Genomic DNA, 18842 nt, shown 5'->3' on the forward strand with positions numbered 1-18842 from the left:
GAGATGCTAGGATGTCAGGGAATGCGAGGCAATGACCAGAAGGGCAGCACGCTATCCATGCATCTGTCCCTGGAATGGCATGTGCATTTCGGTCCTCATGTGGCCTGAGGGCTGAACCCACATTATATTCACAATGTCCTTTGAAACTAAAACAATTTTGGTCCACTGCCTGGTCGCCTGCAGGCGAAATGAGCCTTGGTCGCCCTCTTGTGGTTGTCATAAATCCCTCAGTAGGAAAATAAGGGTCTGGATTTCACTTGAGGCCTCAGAATTAGTGAAGCCAAGCTGTTATTCTTCAAAAAACAATAATAAATTCTTTGATATCTTCTGAATTTCTTAACCTTTCTTTTTTTCTCAGGTTAATGCTGGGTGTGTTCCTTAATCTTAGCCATGCATGCAGTTGAAATCAAACTAACGCCACTGAATCAGGGCTTTGATAGTGACTTAAGCAACAGAACAGGAGCGGGAGTGTGTTATCGCGAAATAACATCACGGCTGTGATTTGGTCACAGGCACATTTTGTATGTTTTAATGTCCACTGTCGCCTCACAGCAAGAAGGGCCTGGGTTCGACTCCCCGGCCGGGCGACCAGCGGCCTTTCTTGTTTACAAAGTACATGTGATCAGAAACTGATCCATGTTATGATGATTTTATATGGAATTCTGAAACTGTATTATTAGAATTTCACAATAAATTCTTGTCCTATATCACAACAGCTGCCACAAACACTTACCTACACACTGCAAACAGCTTGGCTCGCTTTGACTTCGGAATCAACCGATTCATTGAATCTGTTTTTTAAAAGAGGAACCGATTCGTTCACGAGTCGCTGCGTTTGCCCTCCGCAGCGGGACGTGGCGCTAGACTGGCTCAGTTAACGCGGTCGTGCGGTTGTGCTGACGCGGCGTTGTGGGCTCCTCTCTGTCTCTCATCCCGAGGAGTCAGTACGTGTCAGTCTCTTTCAGTCCGGAGACGCTGAGCGGTGGGTTAAGAAGCGGAGCCATGGCACCGAAGGGAGGGAACAAGCAGCAGTCCGAGGAGGACCTGCTCCTTCAGGACTTCAGCCGAAACCTGTCGGCTAAATCCACCGCGCTCTTCTACGGAAACGCTCTCATCGTCTCTGCCATTCCCATCTGTAAGTCACCGCTCCTCTTTTCCTCGTTAACGTTACAGGCTCCCTCGTTTGTTCCGTGGCGTTTATCTTACAGAAAATTTGGGATAAAAACATTCTGACGGTGATAACTAACGTTGTGTAGGCAGAGCCAGCCATTCAGACGTGGCTCGCTGGCTTAGGTTAGCGGTTGTGTTTGAGCAGCGAGGCTGTAGTTCATACATTCAGTTATGCAGGTTGGCTAACTGGCTAAAGTCAGCTTCTTGTTCTAATTCAGCCGTTCCACCTTAAATGTTGCTGCAGTTACAGTCTGCAGCCTCGAGCGCCCGAATGTACTACCTGCTCTGTTTAAGGTGGAACGGCGAAATTCGAAAAGGAAGCCGTTCTTCAGCCTCGGCTTGTTATCTGACGGCTAGCGGCTAGAAAAAGTGTACACCAAACTTCACATTTTGAACTCCTGAGTGAAGTTTGTGCATCTCAAAGGTTCATAAACGTCAAAAACTCGGCTGTAGTTTGGTAAAACGAGCGAAGTGTTGCTACTTTACGCAAACGAACCTTCAAAACTAAACTAGCGGTGGGTTGAGGGTCTGAAATGTGAGGCTGAGTCTCAAATGTCTCCGTGCTCCCTAGTTACCTAGTGCACTTCGTATGTTTTTCTAATGATCCTACCGCTCGGAAAAGTGTATAATAAGTCTAACAAGGAGCCATTTGGGATTCAGGCACGCATGCATCATTATTAATGGACATGTATGGCGGTATGCGGTCTTTTAGTAGTCTAACATAGTGCACTAGAAAGGGAGAAGGTAGGTTTTTGAGATGCAGCCTGAGTATAAAGCGGGTCTCTCAGACAACGTTAGTCAAAAGATTCAGAAGCTTGCACAATCTGTGTGGGTTATTTTTTTCCAGGCGTGTTAAAAAGGTTACAGGGGTTTGAGTTAAGCAGCAAACCTGGGTAAAAGTGGTGTCAATGAAATATATTTAATGATTTGATTGGTAATTCATAATGATGGATTGGTATGTTATGCCTAAATTGAGGGCATCTAGACTTTTAATGAATTGCTGGGCACAAAATGTCATGTTCTCACTCGCATGTGGTCGATCATCTTGTATTTATTCATCGTTTGCATGCTGAAATTTGGTTCTTTAGTTTTGCAGTGGTGCTACCAGGATAGTGTACTGGACATATATCGCTGCTGTCGTTTTCTCAGTTTTTGCCTGCAGTGTTTATGTGGCTGGCATGGCTTTAAGGACAGAGCCACATCTATACAGTGAAGCTAATGTGGTCTATTTCATTCCCACAGGGCTGTTTTGGAGGATCTGGCATATGGACCTGGTGCAGTCTGCGGTTCTGTACGCCGTCATGACGCTGGTCAGCACATACCTGGTGGCATTTGCTTACAAGAACGTCAAATTTGTCCTCAAGCACAAGTAAGCTTTCTCCTGTTCAGTTTTGATGTTTTTATTCATTGTCTGCAGTCATTATTTTAGGGCTTGGTGTTGTGAAGGCTGGATGGAGCTTGATTTGTGCCTAAACTGTGTACTGGCATTTTCAGGGTTGCTCAGAAACGTGAAGACGCCGTTTCCAAGGAAGTGACCCGCAAACTGTCCGAGGCGGACAACCGCAAGATGTCCCGCAAAGAGAAGGATGAGAGGTAAAAGCAACAGATGCGCTGTGTAATTAGATATGAGTTGGTGCTTAAAGCAGAATTCTCATTTGCTCAGAACGCTTAAGCCCAAAGTCAACACTGTCCAGCTGTCCACTGAAGAAAAGTCCTTTTGGGCAGTCTTGACCAGATAAGATTAAGAGACCCTTATTAGTCCCACAACGTGGAAATTTCACCTCCGCATTTAACCCATCCATGAAGTGAAACGCCACATACACTGTAGTGAGCACACACACACTAGGGGGCAGTGAGCACACTTGCCCAGAGCGGCGGGGAGCCCAATCTGCAGCACCCGGGGAGCAGTTGGGGGTTATGTGTCTTGCTCAAGGACACCTGAGTCATGTGCTGTCGGCTCTGGGGATCGAACTGGCGACCTTCCGGTCACGAGGCTGGTTCCTTAACCTCCAGCCCACGACTGCTTTAGATAATCTTAGTACTCCGTTGACATGATCCTGTTATTTACATCACAGTGCATGCTTAGAAAGATTGAACGGCCTGTTTCAGGCCACTCTCAGGACTTATAATTTATTTAAAGACCAGGTTTATGCTGTAGCTGTAGGTTTAAAGCAACAATGTTCTGTACGTATAAATTATTTGACAGTTTGTGAATCATACATTTTGTGTAAAGGTAGAAGATTTCAGAATTCTTAACATTTCTTGCTGCAACCTCTGGTTTAAAAATGTGGATTTAATTAATTAATTTTTTTACAGGATCCTGTGGAAGAAGAACGAAGTGGCGGATTATGAGGCAACGACGTTCTCCATCTTCTACAATAACACGCTGTTTCTTGTGCTCGTCATCGTTGCCTCTTTCTTCCTGCTGAAGAACTTCAACCCCACAGTGTAAGACTAATTTACTGGACTTTCCGCTTATCGAATTTGCATGTTTTCTCTGCGTTTATTCTTTTTCTTCTCTTTCACTATATGGGCTTTTTTGCTTTATTTATGTAGCTCTTACAGACTGAAGTAAGCAGAGCGCAAGTCTCAAACTGAATTACAGACCCTCAGAAAACTGAAGGGAATTTAGAGCCTCATGTGAACATGTTTGGATTAAGTCACTAATATTCTTTTTTGTTGTTGTTGTTTTTTTGAAATGCAGGAATTACATTCTGTCCATCAGCGCCTCCTCTGGTCTCATCGCCCTGCTGTCCACAGGATCAAAGTGAGAGCCGGCTAAATGAGAAGCAAGAGAAATGAGGGATGAACAAGCGCAAGACTGGAGGAGCAGATGATTGGAGAGATGAGTTGTGTGTTGGGGGTGGGTGTGTGGTTATTTGATGATTGTGGGTGGCACAGGGTGGAGGAGACTTTGTCATTTCATCTGTGGACTTTCATGAAATTCATGATCAGTGGACTCCGAGGGGTCGTTTCGGACCGCCGCCCTTCTCTTTTTATACCAATAAAAGAAATTTAGCCCAATCTAATGGCATCCGTTTCATTCACTTATTCCCGTTTTGCTGGAATTTGGTGCTTCTGAAGTGAGAAAAGGCAAACACAGCAAGGGTCACTGTCATAATGCATTTTTATTTCAAGCATATAATCTAGATCTATGTCCTGTATATATTTACAGAGGTCACTGCGTCCATCCAAGGAGAAAATTCATGATGTGGATGGACGCCTTGAAGCAGAGATTCGTAACAGCCTGTACAGCCAAAATATCGATTCACCAAACAGTATAACAAACCTTTAGAAAACATGTCAACTCACTGTAGAATTTATTGGGTTTTCCTTCTCTTCCTTTCTCTTTCTCTCTCTTTCTCTAATATATACGTGTATAGTGTGGAGTCATGGGAATAATGCAAAAGCCCTATGTTTCACAAGCAGGTTAGTATCAAGGCACTCGGTACAGGAGAGAAAGTATCACTATAAAATGCACCCACACTAATGGAGAACGTTCATGGTTAATTTTAGGTGCGTTCCCAAAAAAAAAAATCTATACTGCACTCTTTAAAATCACCAGATGTAACACAAGCACTGAGTATAGAAGGATAATTTCTGTAATGACATACGTAGAATTCAATATACTGTCATAAATGAACGTTTGAAACCTCAGACAAAGTAGAGCATAATAAAATCAGAGAAATAGTTCTGTGAAAAAATCATATTTACACAATTGCCCCCTTATTCAAAGCTTTAACGGTTTGACCCAGTGTCAGAAACTACATAAGCAAATCTAGTTGAGATTATTTAATAACTCACTTATGGTTTGAGGCGCATGTGATGAGTTAGGCATGCTGTTTGCATGCGCTGGGGCCCATAGAAGGTGGCATTTCTGGATCCTGTTTATATTTGGTTTCTTCTTTGCGTTGTAGAGTTTTAATTTGCTTTTGTGGGTGCAGCAACAAATGTTTCATAGACAGTTGTTTTCAAAAGTGTTTGAGCTCATGCAGTGATTTCCTCTACAGAATCAGGTCTGATTTTAATGTAGTGCCACCTGAGGGCCTATCATGGTCATGGTCAAAGATTTTTGTCCTTGTCCCGTTCATACAGAGATTTCTCCAGACTCTCTGAGTCTTTTAATATTTTTATGTACTGTAGATGATTGTTATTTGCTATTTTATATTGGGAAATTTTATTGTTGAATTGTTGCATTATTTGATTGTCTTTCACAGAGTGGTGAACCCCTCCCCATCTTTAGTTCTGAAAGACCCAAGACTCTGAGATGCTTTTTTATACTCAGACATACTTACTTATACTTACTGACCTGTTGTTTTGTAGCATTTACCAGCCTTTTGTTGCCCCCGTTCCAACTTTTTTGGAACATGTTGTTGGCATCAAATTCAAAATGGGCATGTATTTTTCAAAAATAACATCTCTCTTAGTTTCAACATCTGATTTGCTGTCTTTGTGCTTTTTTTTTTTAAATCAAAGGGTTTAAATGATTCGCACATCATTGCATTATGTTTTTATTTACATTTTGCACAGCGTCCCAACATTTTTGGAAATGGGGTTGTACCTATAGTCAGATTGTTTGGGGCATTTGTTGCTTAACATGGAGAAACAGCACCTACAAAGAGGAAATTGCCATCTGACTCAACCACAGCAACGTTAAAAACCCAGGCTAAAGCATACTGCCACAGCAGGCATGCCCAATGAAAACTACATAACATTAAAATCACAGTTGAGATGTACAGATATTAGCAATAACACAGCAAATCTTCAAAAAAGTTCTAGAAAATGAGAGAAACTCAAAAATAAGGCAGAGCTTGACCGAGAGTATAATGATTTGACCAGAAAGGAACATTCAGGAGGGCCCAATGATTTTAAGGAACTAAAAACACGTCTTGTGTTTAAACTATTAAACTATTAAAATATTACAGTGTTACTTTTATGTAAGTGTTAAGTTCTGGTATGGAAACAAAAGAGTTAAACGCTTCAAATGTCATGCATTAAATTGGCCAATCAGGAATTGTTTTCCTCCGTGGTGTCTAAGTAGATATAAGTGAGCTCTCTTATTGGTTAGGACTTCAGAAGCTGAAGAAAAGGCCGACTACGTTAGGTTAAGTATTAGCGTAATTAGGAAGAGACAGAGGAAACAGACGATCCTGTTTTGATTTCCAACAGGAACTAATTTCATGAGGAAAAACATCACTAGGCCAGGGGTAAGACGCTGTATAACTGCCAGTTCACCCTTTAACCCTGAAGAATGGTGCGCAGACTGCTGGTCACCATAGCAATGCAGATAACAGTCTCGCCTAGCTAGTAGCTAATGAAAAGGCAAGAAGAAACATTTAAGACAACATTGCTAATTTTGAGCTGAATAGACTAATTTGCATTTATAATCACTCCAGCTGGTTTCCTGATTTATTTCATTTGCAACGAGAAACTATCAAACACTACAATGTCCCAAGGCTAAAGTCGCTTCTCATTTGCCAGCTTCTTGTTTGTATTTTCCCGTTCCACCTTAAATGGTGCAGCAGTTACATTTTTGTGCCTGAGACGCCACTTGGAATGGGAAAATTCAAACACGAAACTAGTGAATGAGAAGCGACTTCAGCCTCATAAAAAGTCAAAAACTGAGAAACATTTTACAAGAAACTATTCCGCTTTTGGAAAAGTTTCCTGCTGGAGATACGAGAAAAGCGGCTATAGCTGAGCTAAAGCTTAAAGCAGAGCAAAGTAAGTCTGCGTTTTCATTTATATTATATTTTTTTACTTTTACTAGTTATTAGCACATACTGAGACATATTTACAGCCATGACCGTAAAATGGACTTCTGGATTCCCGTCTTCTGGAAGTAGGAACATCACTGACTGAATGCGAGCGGCAGACTAATCATTATTAGAAATGGACAACAGAGGCGGCAGCTTTACACCAACCTCTCTACTCAACGAGTCGCTGTAAAACTGCGGCTGCCAGGTAAAACATATGCTAATATGTCTGTGACAATCTTCAAGCCTAACTTAGAAACATACATGTGAATCGCCATTAGCTTAGTGCCGACAAACTACTAGAATCCCGTAGATAGGGTTATTTTCCTCATGTCAGTGACGACAGTTTGGGAATCTAGTGTAGCTTCATCTTCAGACTTCAGACCAAATCCGCTGTTAAATGTGATCTTAAAAGTGTCCGTTTTCTGTTTGTGGCAAACTAAGAAGTAAAAACTTTCAAATGGCTTGAGCGTCTCCTACAGCTGTCAAAGTCGTTGCTTAGCAACGGCGTCTCAGCAGAGTGATACAGTGTTTGTGGGAAAAAAGGTTAGATCAGCTTCCGTGACCGGAACTAAATGTCGTATAACGCAATAAATATCAAACAGAAGACAATTAGCCTTGTAGCTTCAGTGCTAACCCAAAAAAAGCAAACTTCAGACACCAAACATGCCTTGGCTGACTGATTACATTTGGACTAAGGAGAAAATTGTGTACATCTGATTCTTTGTCAGACCATTCCTTTAAGGGTCAGCAGCATCTATCATGGTTAACCACTCAAAGAGAGTCCACATTTCTGTGGAATATGGCTTTTGAATAGAACGGGAGAAACACAACCCACTCGAATGAGGCAAAAACGCATAAGAAAGGTGTGGAATCACATGTGATATACACCAGCTGCCAAAGTACTTCACCTGAAACTGGCTCCTCAGGGACTGACCGCACTACACAGAGATACATATGAATCCAGTCAGGCCTAATAAGCGGACGGGGACCAGGGAGTGAAAAGAGAAGGGGAACACTCTCTCTCTCTGACACACACACAGCAATAAATGCATTGTGCTGGTTGTTTGAGATGCGCTATTTACATATTTGAATATATTTCCATTATGCTATATATTTCGAATATAATCAGGTAGGCTGAGGTCGGTTTTGCTTATATTTACATGGTGTGCCAGTTGTGAATATCCTTCGGATGCTCTTTTTCACTCCTACGCTAAGTTTCATAGCTCATAAAGCCAAACGTTGTCCTTTTGTGCCAGAAGTGAGAATGTGGCTCATTTCAATAATCAGTGATGCAATCAGAAACGCAGTCTTTAAACAAGCAAAGGCCGGCAAAGCCAGCATCTATGGATGCACATAAAGGATGCCTTTGCACCACAGAGTTTGTCTCCTCCTAGTTTTATGGCATCAAGGCTCCCGTATGAACAGCAGAGGGCGACATGCTCCACACCTCCAGTCCCTACGACCTTCTCCAAGTCTCCAGTGGGCTCTCAGGTTGGGGTCAGGACACTGCCTGGGTCAGAGGGTGTGCAGCTCTTGCTACATGACGACTGGTGATTCTTGCAGTTTGTGTTTGATTGGTGGTTCTCATCATTGTGATGCATGGCTGCATGGTAGCGGAGTGCAGGGACACCCCAGCAGAGTTACTGGCAGGTGGGTAGGGGAGGCATGCAGATGGCTCAGCTCTCTCAGGCTCCAGTGAGAGGCCGAAGCCAGGAGGAAGAAGAGGAGGAGGAGAGACACGTTTTGTTGAGGACGTGACCCAAATTCCCTACGAGCGGTAGTCCTTCTTACTGTAGGGCCTGTTGCCGAGTATGTGGTCGATTTCAGCCACAATGTGGGAGGTCATTTTGGGAAGGACCTGAGTGGCCAGAAAGAAAGAAAACAGTAATGATTAACTGGACATCTTGGAAATTTTGTTTGTCCCTTTGTGTCTTGCAGCTGATAAAAGGGACATTTTGCAGGGCCCACCTGAAACCAAGCCTATCATAGAACCCTATTAAAACCATATATTGGACACTGAGAGACCTATTAGATCCCTACTTTGTGCTTCCATTCTGAGTAAACATAACATTAAGAGACCCTTATGAGTTCCACCCTTCAGTGAAACACCACATACACTAGGGGGCAGTGAACACACATGCCCAGAGCGGTGGGCAGCCCTACCAACAGCGCTCAGGGAGCAGCTCAGGGTTAGGTGTCTTGCTCAAGGGCACCTCAGTCATTTCCTGTCGGCTCTGGGGATCGAACCGGCAATCTTCCAGTCACAGGGCCAGTTCCCTCACCTCCAGCCCATGACAACCCCCATGGAAACACAATGTGGTGTTCTCTGGGCTATTAGGACCCTACACTGTGTTTCCACTCCCTGAGACATGTATTAGAACCATACCTTGTTTCACTCACTGAGAAAACTATTAGAACCCTATGTTGTGCTTCCACTCACTAAGAAACCATAGAACTGTATCTTGTGCATCCACTCACTGATGAACCAGTTAGAACCCTAATTTGTACTTCAACTCATTGAGAAAACTTTTAAAACCAATATTTGTGCATCCACACACTGAGAAACCTGTAGAACCCTTCTTTTTGCTTCCACTCACTGAGAAACCTAGTAGAATTAGTGTGTTATAAACTATTTAAACCCAAGGCATAAATTGAAATAGTAATAAGCTGAAAATATGCAAATTCATCTTGAGTATTTTCTATTGGGAGACGAGCGCAAGGTGAGCAGTTACACCCCATCATGTTGAAGTAAATGGGTTCCAAAATCTGAAAATCAGCATGGAACATCACAAATTGGCATATTTTTACAAGTAAAGTAAATTTTTCCTGTTTAAATGAAGAATACTATTAATTGATGTGAGTACAATTGTTCAAATCTGTGTTTGCTAGTTATTCTAGCATCCTAGCATACACAGTCATATATTGACTAGCACTTAAACTACAGCCTAGAATATGATGATCTTAAATATCATAAATAATCATGATATATAATGCACTGTGAACAGAGTGGCTGTATTATCCACTAAAATATGAATATGAAATGGCAATGTGTGTTGCTGGTACAAGGATCCAAACATTAATATTACAATCAAAACTGGACAGCGTGTACATATGTGTGTTTGCATAAGCATAAATGTGTAACGTGTATGTCTGTACTGACCTGAATGGCTCCCAGGTTTTCTGTAAGCTGTTCTGGGTTGGAGGTTCCTAAGAGGACAGAACTCACTCCTTCGTTCCTCAGACACCAGGCTGGACACACAGACATGCGCATGTTGTCAGCTGAATCATGTTACAGCAGAAAGAAATGGAAGAGTGCACAGAGAGACTACTACGCTTCTGAGGCCTGCAGGCAAGCCTGCTCTTCCACACATGAACACTAGGGGGTGCCATAGAGCTAAAGATTTCCTAGGTTGTATGAACACTTGTGGTCCAGGAAAGAGCTAAAGGTCCACTAACCCCAAATATAGTCCATCAGTTAAGACGCATTCGGTGTGCAACATTTGCTTCTTTTGTTTTGCACTGGTGCTACGAGGCTAATGCTAACAAGCATTAGAAGCTTATATCTCACCAATCAGCACTGCGCAAACTGCATGACTACGTCATCATGTTTGTCCCTCGTTCCGCATCCAATTGTTACATGATCTCTGCAGCACCCCCACATGTCAGGATTGCAACTGTTAATAATAATGTTGTTTGTAATATTTGTCTTATTTTCCAAATTAAAAGTCTCTGTGCGTTTAAAATGAGTTTGAGAAGATTAAGCTAGGTAGAGCTTGTATGCAGGACAGTGATCTGGGTGGTCCGAGGGTGGACCTACAGTGGCAAACAGTCAGTGGGGTGCCGACCTTATCAAGCCGGCAGACCGATATATGCTCGCAAACCTGTGTTTGTTTTAGAAACAAGCCCCCAAAGTGGCCAACTATTGCTAAAAGTTTAATTTAACCATCTAATTTAACAATGAAGCTTTAATCAACTGTTGTTTCTTCCACCCTGTGTGTGTTCCAGTGTTAAATCTCGCTGCGTGATAATCTGTTCCTGTGCCACATGTCAATAATCTGATTGGTCACCACACAGCTCATCTGCATAAAATTAGTCCCAAACGAGAGAGCAGAGTGATGTGCGTCAGTGGTTTGGTGTGTCAGTCATACTGTCAGCTCTCGCCTCGTTATAGCACTGTATGAAACATTCTGATGTAAATTAGCCAACAACAACAACAATACAGATAAAACAGGCAAATCATTCTGCATGATGCCGTTGTTCATGTCACACATTGCTGTTGTCGGAAAAGAAACCTCATATCTCCAAAGTGTTAACTTCACAGCAGAAAGAAAAAACATACTTTACTTTTAATGTAAGTCAATGGATCCAGAATTTTTTCCAAGACATTTTGAGTCGTTTCTTTCAGTCCATTCATCATGAAATGGACAAACAATGTAAAGGGTAACAGGTATTTTCAAACTGTGCCAAAAACTGAAAAACATCCCAAATGGAGATACGAGGTTTTCTTCCAACAACAGCAATATGCTATCAGCACCTCAAATTAAGAAACCTTCCTATGGCCCGCTGGACAGCTGTAAAGTGTAACTGTAGTAGCTAAATAAGCGTAGCTACATTTACAACCCCAACTCCAAAAAAGTTGGAACGCTGTGTAAAGTGTAAATAAAGGTAAATAAAAACAGAATTGGTCTCCTCACTTCCCAGACATTTACAGTCTGTTGTTAAAAGAAGAGGGGATGCTACACAATGGTAGATGTGGCCTGTCCCAACTTTTTTGAGATGCGTTGCTGCCATAAAGTTCTAAATGAGTTCATGTTTTTCATGATATGGTAAAATGTCTCACTTTCAACATCTAACACGTGTTCTATGTTCTATTGTGAATGAAATATGCGTCTGTGAGATTGGAAAATCATTGCACTCTGTTTTATTTATGACTGTCCACCCTGTTATTTGCCAGTGATTAGATCGAATTGGTGTGTTCAGACATCACCAGCCTATCTGCATTAGCTGCTCAGGCGTCAGTATCTATGTAGCTACGCTGGTGGCATGGATTTCAAACATGGATTTGACATCATCGTTGTTTGTCACATGAGTGACGCAAAAGACAATTTGAAATCTGATTTGAGGGCCAGAGACCGAGAAACATCTGATAGGAACCTGATAGGAATCGCATTTAAACCACCGGCAAATGTGGTTTGGATCCAATTAGCAAAAATCTGATTTCATGTGGTTTCATGCTGTTCAGACTATCAAAAAACAATCTGGACTCAATCTGGATATGCCAGAAAGTGGATTTGGGCTGGCAGTTTGAACAATGCCTATCCCTCCACTTCTGGTGTTGGTCTCCGACTTGACTGCTACAAAGACTTAGTCTTGGACTTGATGTGTCCAGGTCTCAGTCTTACCTCTGATGTTCTTGACTACAACAGCAGAGTGTTTAACTTGAACTCGGGCTGTGTTTACACAGCAGGTAAAAGTGGCTCGAATTTGATTATTCTCACCAAATCAGATTTTTTTGTCTGTTCACATTATCTTTTAAATATGATCTGTATATGACACCAGTCTGAACAGATCAGCTCCTAAACTGACCCGCATGCGCAAAAGGACAATGCTTCACGTGGCTCGTCCTGAGGTAAACCATCATGACGATCAGCGAATGCCAGTCGCTCCTGAAGAGTTCAGTTTCATCTTCGCCAGCATCACAGGAGCAATTATGAAGCTCCAAGGACCACACCCACAATGTGTTCAAGTTCACTGTGAAAAGGGCGCGTTATTTGGCCATGGCCACTTCTTCAGTTCGCTTTTCTTCTCTGACGCTGCATTCTCAGTTTCTCCCACCACATTCGGCCGTTTCGTTCAAAACCTCTTCAAACACGGAGGGGCTGCGATGAGTCTCCTCTAATTTTTTGGTACAGAAACATCAGCCTAATGTTTCTAAGTCTCAGCAGTGCGTAATTAGGACAAAGTCGAGTTGGACTGAAGTAAAAGTCGCATGAATTCCGATTTGGCTGTTCAGACTGAGTCGCATTGACGTAGATCGGATACGGATTTCAGTGCCACATATGCAGCATCTCGAACCAGAATTGAAAATGTCAGATTCAGTGCGTTTTTTGCTGTTCACACCGACACACAGACACACATCTGTGTCACATACAGAGAAAAAGATTGGATTTGGGCCACTTTTACCTGCTAAGTAAACACAGCCTCAGTGTTTCTTGGCATTCTCACTGCAACACGTTTATTATAGAAGTTCTATGTACTGTACCTGCTACCTGGGTCACGATGGGCCTTGATTTTTCGCTTTAAGAATGAACTGGTCATCTCAACTGCAAGAACTGTTCTCTACAGGGATGGGGCCAGCCTGGTCCGGTTCAGACTCACCTACGGCCAGCTGAGGCAGCGTGCAGCCCAGCTTCTCAGCAATGTGAGCCAACTCCTTCAGCTTAGCCTGCTGCTTCCTCCCATCCTCGCTCATAATCTTATCCTTCAGCCACTGGTACGACTGCAGCAGGGGAGGTCGAGAGGAGCATCAGGGCGAGACAGAGAAGAAGACAGGGTAAGCTGGTACTACCGAGAAGCACCACAAAACTCTTATATGCTTTCCTGAATATGAATGTACCTTCATCGAGGCTCTAGAGGATTCCGGGATGCCGTTTTCATACTTCCCAGTGATGATGCCACAGGCTAGAGGAGACCAGGTCATGGCACCCACACCTGCAAACATACAGCAGGTCAGTAAGTGTGATGTGGGTGAGCCGACAGCGCAAGAGAGGAGATGGGGAATGTGCCGTTTGTCAGGAGATGCATGAAGCATGGATGTATGAGGCTGTCAATCTGCAGACATGACAGTAATATTCATCATGCCTGCCATAAAACGCAGCACAAATGCAGGAAGAAAAATGGCGGGAGAGGCGGGGGGAGGGGGGGTTTGCAGAGCGTGGGTGGTGGGTGTGTGTGAGAGAGAGAGTTGTAGAAGACAGTCAATCAAGTGTTTACAGACTGCAGACAGAAGGCTGAATGAATTTCCCATTTTGATACTAGGCAGATGGAGCGCACAGTATATCACAGATGGTGGAGGGTGCTGATGATTGACACCTGCCTATCTTGTGGTAGAGCTCAGGCAGCTGCACCTCCACTTTCTCTCTCTGGAAGAGATGATACTCGGCCTGCTCACACACTGGCGGGATCAGGTTAAACTGCCTAGCCACGGAGTACGCTTCCTAGAGAGAGAGAGAGAGAGAGAGAGAGAGAGAGAGAGAGAGAGAGAGGGACATACAATACAGCTCGTCTTTCAATTACTTTCTGCTGATACACCGATCAGGCATAACCACCTTGTTTCTACGCTCATTGTCCATCTTATCAGCTCCACTTACTATGTAGGTGCACTTTGTAGTTCTACAATTACAGACTGCAGTGGTCCGGTGGCAGAGCAGATCAGGTACTATTTGGGTGGTGGATCATTGTCAGCACTGCAGTAACACTGATGTGGTGGTGGACTGAGAATAGTCCACCAACCAAAAATATCCAGGCAACAGCGTCCTGTGGACAGCGTCCTGTGGACAGCGTCCTGTGACCACTAATGAAGTGACTAGAGGATGAACAACCGCAGCAGATGAGCTGTTGTCTCTGACTTTACATCTACAAGGTGGACCGACAGGGTAGGAGTGTCTAATAGAGTGGACAATGAGTGGACACCGTGTTTAAAAACTCCACTCAGAAAAGCACAACACACATTAACACAACACCACCATGTCAGTGTTACTGCAGTGCTGAGGATGATCCATCACCCAAATAGTACCTGCTCTGTGAGGGTCCATGGGGGTCCTGACCCCTGAAGAGCAGGGTAAAAGGGGGCTAACAAAGTATCAGAGAAACAGATGGACTACAGTCTGTAACTATAGAACTACAAAGTGCATCTATATAGTAAGTGGAGCTGATCAAATGGATAATGAGTGTAGAATGTGTTTACTGTTATTTGTTGCAAGGGCTCAATTGTTAATTATTACTAACAATACATCAAACACAGTGAACCATGATGTCTTGCTTTTTATTTTTTTACTCCTTGTCACATCGTGCCTAACAGCGTGCAACCTTGAGTGGCTTATTGCTTTAGTTTAACTCAGCGGATTGAGTTAATCAAGCCTTTAGCAGCATCTGAATGAGAGAATCAGATGGATGTGATTAGAGCTGTGATAAACCTCCCCAGGATAATCACCAGCAAAAACAAATTAAGGATCAGTCAGTGCAGCAAACTTTTGGCCTGTCTTGTTGTGCATACAATAACCTTACAAGGTTTCTCGTGGCCCGTCTCCCTGGAAAAATAACACAAGCAACAGTATCATTTAAACGTTGCCTGCTGGGAGCTGATGGGGGAGGTGTATGGTTGTGTAGGAGGGACACTAGTTGGCGTGACACCAGAAAGCCTGGCATCGTGATCACTGCAGCTCAAATTATGGGTCATTTTTGCCTCTGCCTCGCCAGGCCTCACTGAAATGGCCATTTATTAACTCATGAACTAATGATGCCAGCTAAATTACAGCACTCTCCTGTCCAATTGCTCTGCCTGAGCCTGAACACACTGTCATTAGCACGTACAGCATGAGCGTACACAAAGATTACAGTAGGAGAGTTGCTAAAAACATCAGCTCAATACCAGGCCTGCCAAAGGGCATGCTGGTGCCCTCTTATGTTCCCTTCAAAACAACTTCATTTAGCTCTTTAGAAGAAGATAACAGTTTGTCCTCCTCTCAGTTGCTGACAAGTGAACAGCAATCTGCTGAGCCTTTAGCTGGAAATCGAAAAAAGCAGTTTAGGGTGTTTTGTGAGCATGCTGTGGGATGCCTCAATGCCCTGTTAGATGTAGCCACCGCTGCTGTCCTCCGCTGCAGGCATTATTCTGGGGAAAGCAGGACGGTAGCCATAACGAAGGACAGATCTGACACAGACCTATTAGGGTTTGCCACTATCTCTACTGGAACACCTTCCAGCTAATCCAGATAATGTACTGCTTCATTCTTCATTCGGGGTACTCAAGTGAATTAAAGTGACTAGAAGAATGGGATTTATGAGATTGTTACGGCTCACCATAATTTCCATGGCTGTCCATCGTGACGTCCCCCAGTACATGGTCATTCCCTGGTTGATCACGTAGGTCATCGCCCGCACGATTTCTAGAAACAAGACAAGTAAATATATTTCATTTCGATGTGCCACATTATCGGAAACCCCTGCTTAGTAGCTCTACCTTCTGTTTCTGGCCTTGGTTGAAGGTAAAACTAAGGGAACAAAATGAGTTTCTAAAGTTTTAATTAAAAAAAAGATTAAAATATATTAAAACAAGGGGACTTAAGGCCTTGTAGAGAACTCTGGACAAAGTACACAAGGCACGTACTTGAGTTAAAGTAGAGATACCCAGGGTAAAATATTACTCCAGTAAAAGTAGAAGTTCCTCCCTTTAGACCTCCACTTGAGTAGAAGCACTAAAGTATAGAAGTATATGAAAGTAAAAGAACTAAAAGATTATTCATGGCTCTGATGTCCTGTTATCATTTCTGTAACAAGACTCTTGCCTTATTAACTCATTTAAGGTGAAAATACTCCAGTGTCTCTCTTGGTAAACCAGTCTTTTAATAGAACGTCATTAATTAGTCACTGATGTCTTAAAATGATCATAAGCACAAAACACTGAAGGTAAACAGTTTCCATCAGAGAGAACCGAGTGGTCTAAGATTACTTTGCAACTTAGTTCCAAGTTTAATTTGAATAAAAACTTGCTTTAAACTCAGGATCACAAATGAGTTTCCTTTACTACATTGATCTGTAGGTCTCTGTTCATAAACATAAACCAGCCAAAACTAATTTATTATAAAATGAAAGTGTTTGTATAAATTCAGAAAAAAGTGCAGTGCTGAGGATGATCCACCACCCAAAATAGTACCTGTTCTGTGAGGCTCCATGGGGGTCCTGACCACTGAGGAACAGGGTAAAAGGGGGCTAACAAAGTATCAGAGAAACAGATGGACTACAGTCTGTAACTGTAGAACTACAAAGTGCAGCTATACAGTAAGTGGAGCTGAGCAAATGGACAATGAGTGTAGAAACAAGGAGGTGGTCATAATGTTATGCCTGATTGGTGTATAGTGGACCTATAAAGTAAGTGGATTTCAGTGAGTGGTAGGTGTTTCTAACACAGTGGATGGAGTGTATATATGCATTAGCTCCACACATCTTCTTTGTAGGTTTTTTATCAAATATTGAAACATGAGTTGGTCAACAAATGCAAGAAAGACATTATTAAAAACACTGATAGGCACAATACATGAATCACATACAATTCTAAATCTATGTGGTCTCTGGAGAGAAGAAGGAGAAAGATGAAAGAGAATGCGATGGTGTAAGAAAAGGATTTCTGAGCTTGCCCTGGGACAAAAAGCAGTTATGAAATCTTGAATATATGAGAGATTGAACATGTTTTGATAAACTTAATGGTCATTCTCTGGTTTAGCAGGCAGGGAAGGCAAACACCTGTGTTGACTCTCGTGTGAATGTAGCCACTGCAGTATTACACAGCACTTCATTGCTGTCAGATGTATATATATGTGAGTGTGTGTGTGTGGGGGGGGGGGGGTTTGCGCTAGGGCAATGCAGAGTCCTATAGCTTTATAATGATTGCGGGACGAGTTCTAAGGGGGGCTTTAATATGCGTCACACACACGCACACACACTGTAGAGTCAGGACTGCAGCTCCTGGACAATCGATGCAGTACAAAAACCACCGCACTGCTTCCTGCCTGTGCATACCAGAGAGATAAATGGGGGGGTATAAAATGAGAAAAAAGGAGAGATGCAGAAAAAGCTCTTTTGCCCTAAGTTACACTTGCAGGACTCTGAGGGAGCTTTTAGGGCTGACTGCACATGGGTTTATCATACTGCATTTGTTTAATAACATTTTTTTCCCATAGGAAAGTAATGGCAAAATGTTGAGCTCAAATCTAACTGCATCAAATGATGTCACAAAACACATATCTTAGACTGCCCCTCATAGATGTTACAAACAGACTCACAAACATACTAGCACATATATACAATGGCCTAGCAATACTTTAGCAGCCACCTGGGATACCACATCAAAGGCCTAGCAACACCTTAGTAATCACTACGGGTACTATAGCAATGGTCTAGCAACACCTTAGTAATCACTGGAGATTCTGTGGCAATGGCCTAACACCTTAGCAACCACCTGGGATACCACAGCAAAGGCCTAGCAACACCTTAGCAATCACTGGGGATAGTAAGGCAATGGCCTAGCAAAACATTTGCAACCGCCTGGGATACCACACCAAAGTCCTAGCAATACCTTAGCAATCACTGGGGTACTATAGCAATGGCCTTAGCAACCACCTGGGATACCACACCTAAGGCCTAGTAACACCTTAGCAATCACTGGGGATACCGTAGCAATGACCCGGCAACACCTTAGCAAACCATCCGGAATACCACAGCAAAGGCCTCACAACACCTTAGCCACCACCTGGGATGCCATAGCAACTTTGTCAAGCCAACTTAAAGTGTAATCATAAATATTCCCCTTCTTGTTCATCTAGTAACACTTTATTTGGAGGCTAACTACATGGGGACATCATGACATATGCATAAGATTAATAATGCAATGTAAAATGTATTTTAAAAGAAATGCATGAGTATTAGTGATGCTTCATAATAGTATTATAAATTGAACAAATAAATAATGGTAGATAGGTTTGAAGGCTACTATGTCAATACTAAAGCTACTGACTTCATAAGACATTTCATCTCATCTTAAGAAAACGTACCTAAGCTGTTTTTCAAGTGTTGCTTTATGAATAGGTTATACAATGTATATGTGCTATGAAGTCCCTATGTAGGTACCCATCAAAT

General features: G+C 42.7%; 2 protein-coding genes across 4 annotated transcripts in view; one reads left to right on the forward strand and one right to left on the reverse strand.

The window, feature by feature from the left end:
* The first annotated feature begins 901 nt into the window (after nucleotides 1–901).
* Nucleotides 902–4196, forward strand: ssr3 (signal sequence receptor, gamma). Its single transcript, XM_017715431.2, has 5 exons — nucleotides 902–1135; nucleotides 2413–2539; nucleotides 2665–2763; nucleotides 3487–3618; nucleotides 3875–4196. The coding sequence occupies exons 1-5, from the start codon at nucleotides 1003–1005 to the stop codon at nucleotides 3939–3941; spliced, it is 558 nt and encodes a 185-aa protein (XP_017570920.1). The 5' UTR covers nucleotides 902–1002; the 3' UTR covers nucleotides 3942–4196.
* A 2653-nt stretch (nucleotides 4197–6849) lies between these two features.
* kcnab1a (potassium voltage-gated channel, shaker-related subfamily, beta member 1 a) overlaps nucleotides 6850–18842 on the reverse strand; it is a 245703-nt gene continuing 233710 nt past the window's right edge. For all 3 annotated transcript variants that reach the window (XM_017715430.2, XM_017715427.2, XM_017715428.2), the window contains 6 exons: nucleotides 16011–16096; nucleotides 14026–14146; nucleotides 13546–13640; nucleotides 13308–13428; nucleotides 10090–10178; nucleotides 6850–8787 (listed from right to left, as the gene is read on the reverse strand). In XM_017715430.2, the coding sequence (XP_017570919.1) occupies nucleotides 8698–8787; nucleotides 10090–10178; nucleotides 13308–13428; nucleotides 13546–13640; nucleotides 14026–14146; nucleotides 16011–16096 (602 nt within the window). In that variant the 3' untranslated portion in view covers nucleotides 6850–8697. The remainder of the gene's footprint in view (nucleotides 8788–10089; nucleotides 10179–13307; nucleotides 13429–13545; nucleotides 13641–14025; nucleotides 14147–16010; nucleotides 16097–18842) is intronic.

The sequence above is a fragment of the Pygocentrus nattereri genome, chromosome 7 (genome assembly GCF_015220715.1).
Source record: "Pygocentrus nattereri isolate fPygNat1 chromosome 7, fPygNat1.pri, whole genome shotgun sequence".
NCBI classification, from domain to species: Eukaryota; Metazoa; Chordata; class Actinopteri; order Characiformes; family Serrasalmidae; genus Pygocentrus; species Pygocentrus nattereri.

Excerpts from the sequence above, each read along its gene's own strand:
- ssr3 (XM_017715431.2), top strand. The coding sequence starts at position 1,003 with ATGGCACCGAAGGGAGGGAACAAGCAGCAGTCCGAGGAGGACCTGCTC. Across the intron at positions 2,540-2,664 it reads AAATTTGTCCTCAAGCACAA|GGTTGCTCAGAAACGTGAAG; the intron begins GTAAGCTTTCTC and ends TGGCATTTTCAG. Across the intron at positions 3,619-3,874 it reads AAGAACTTCAACCCCACAGT|GAATTACATTCTGTCCATCA; the intron begins GTAAGACTAATT and ends TTTGAAATGCAG.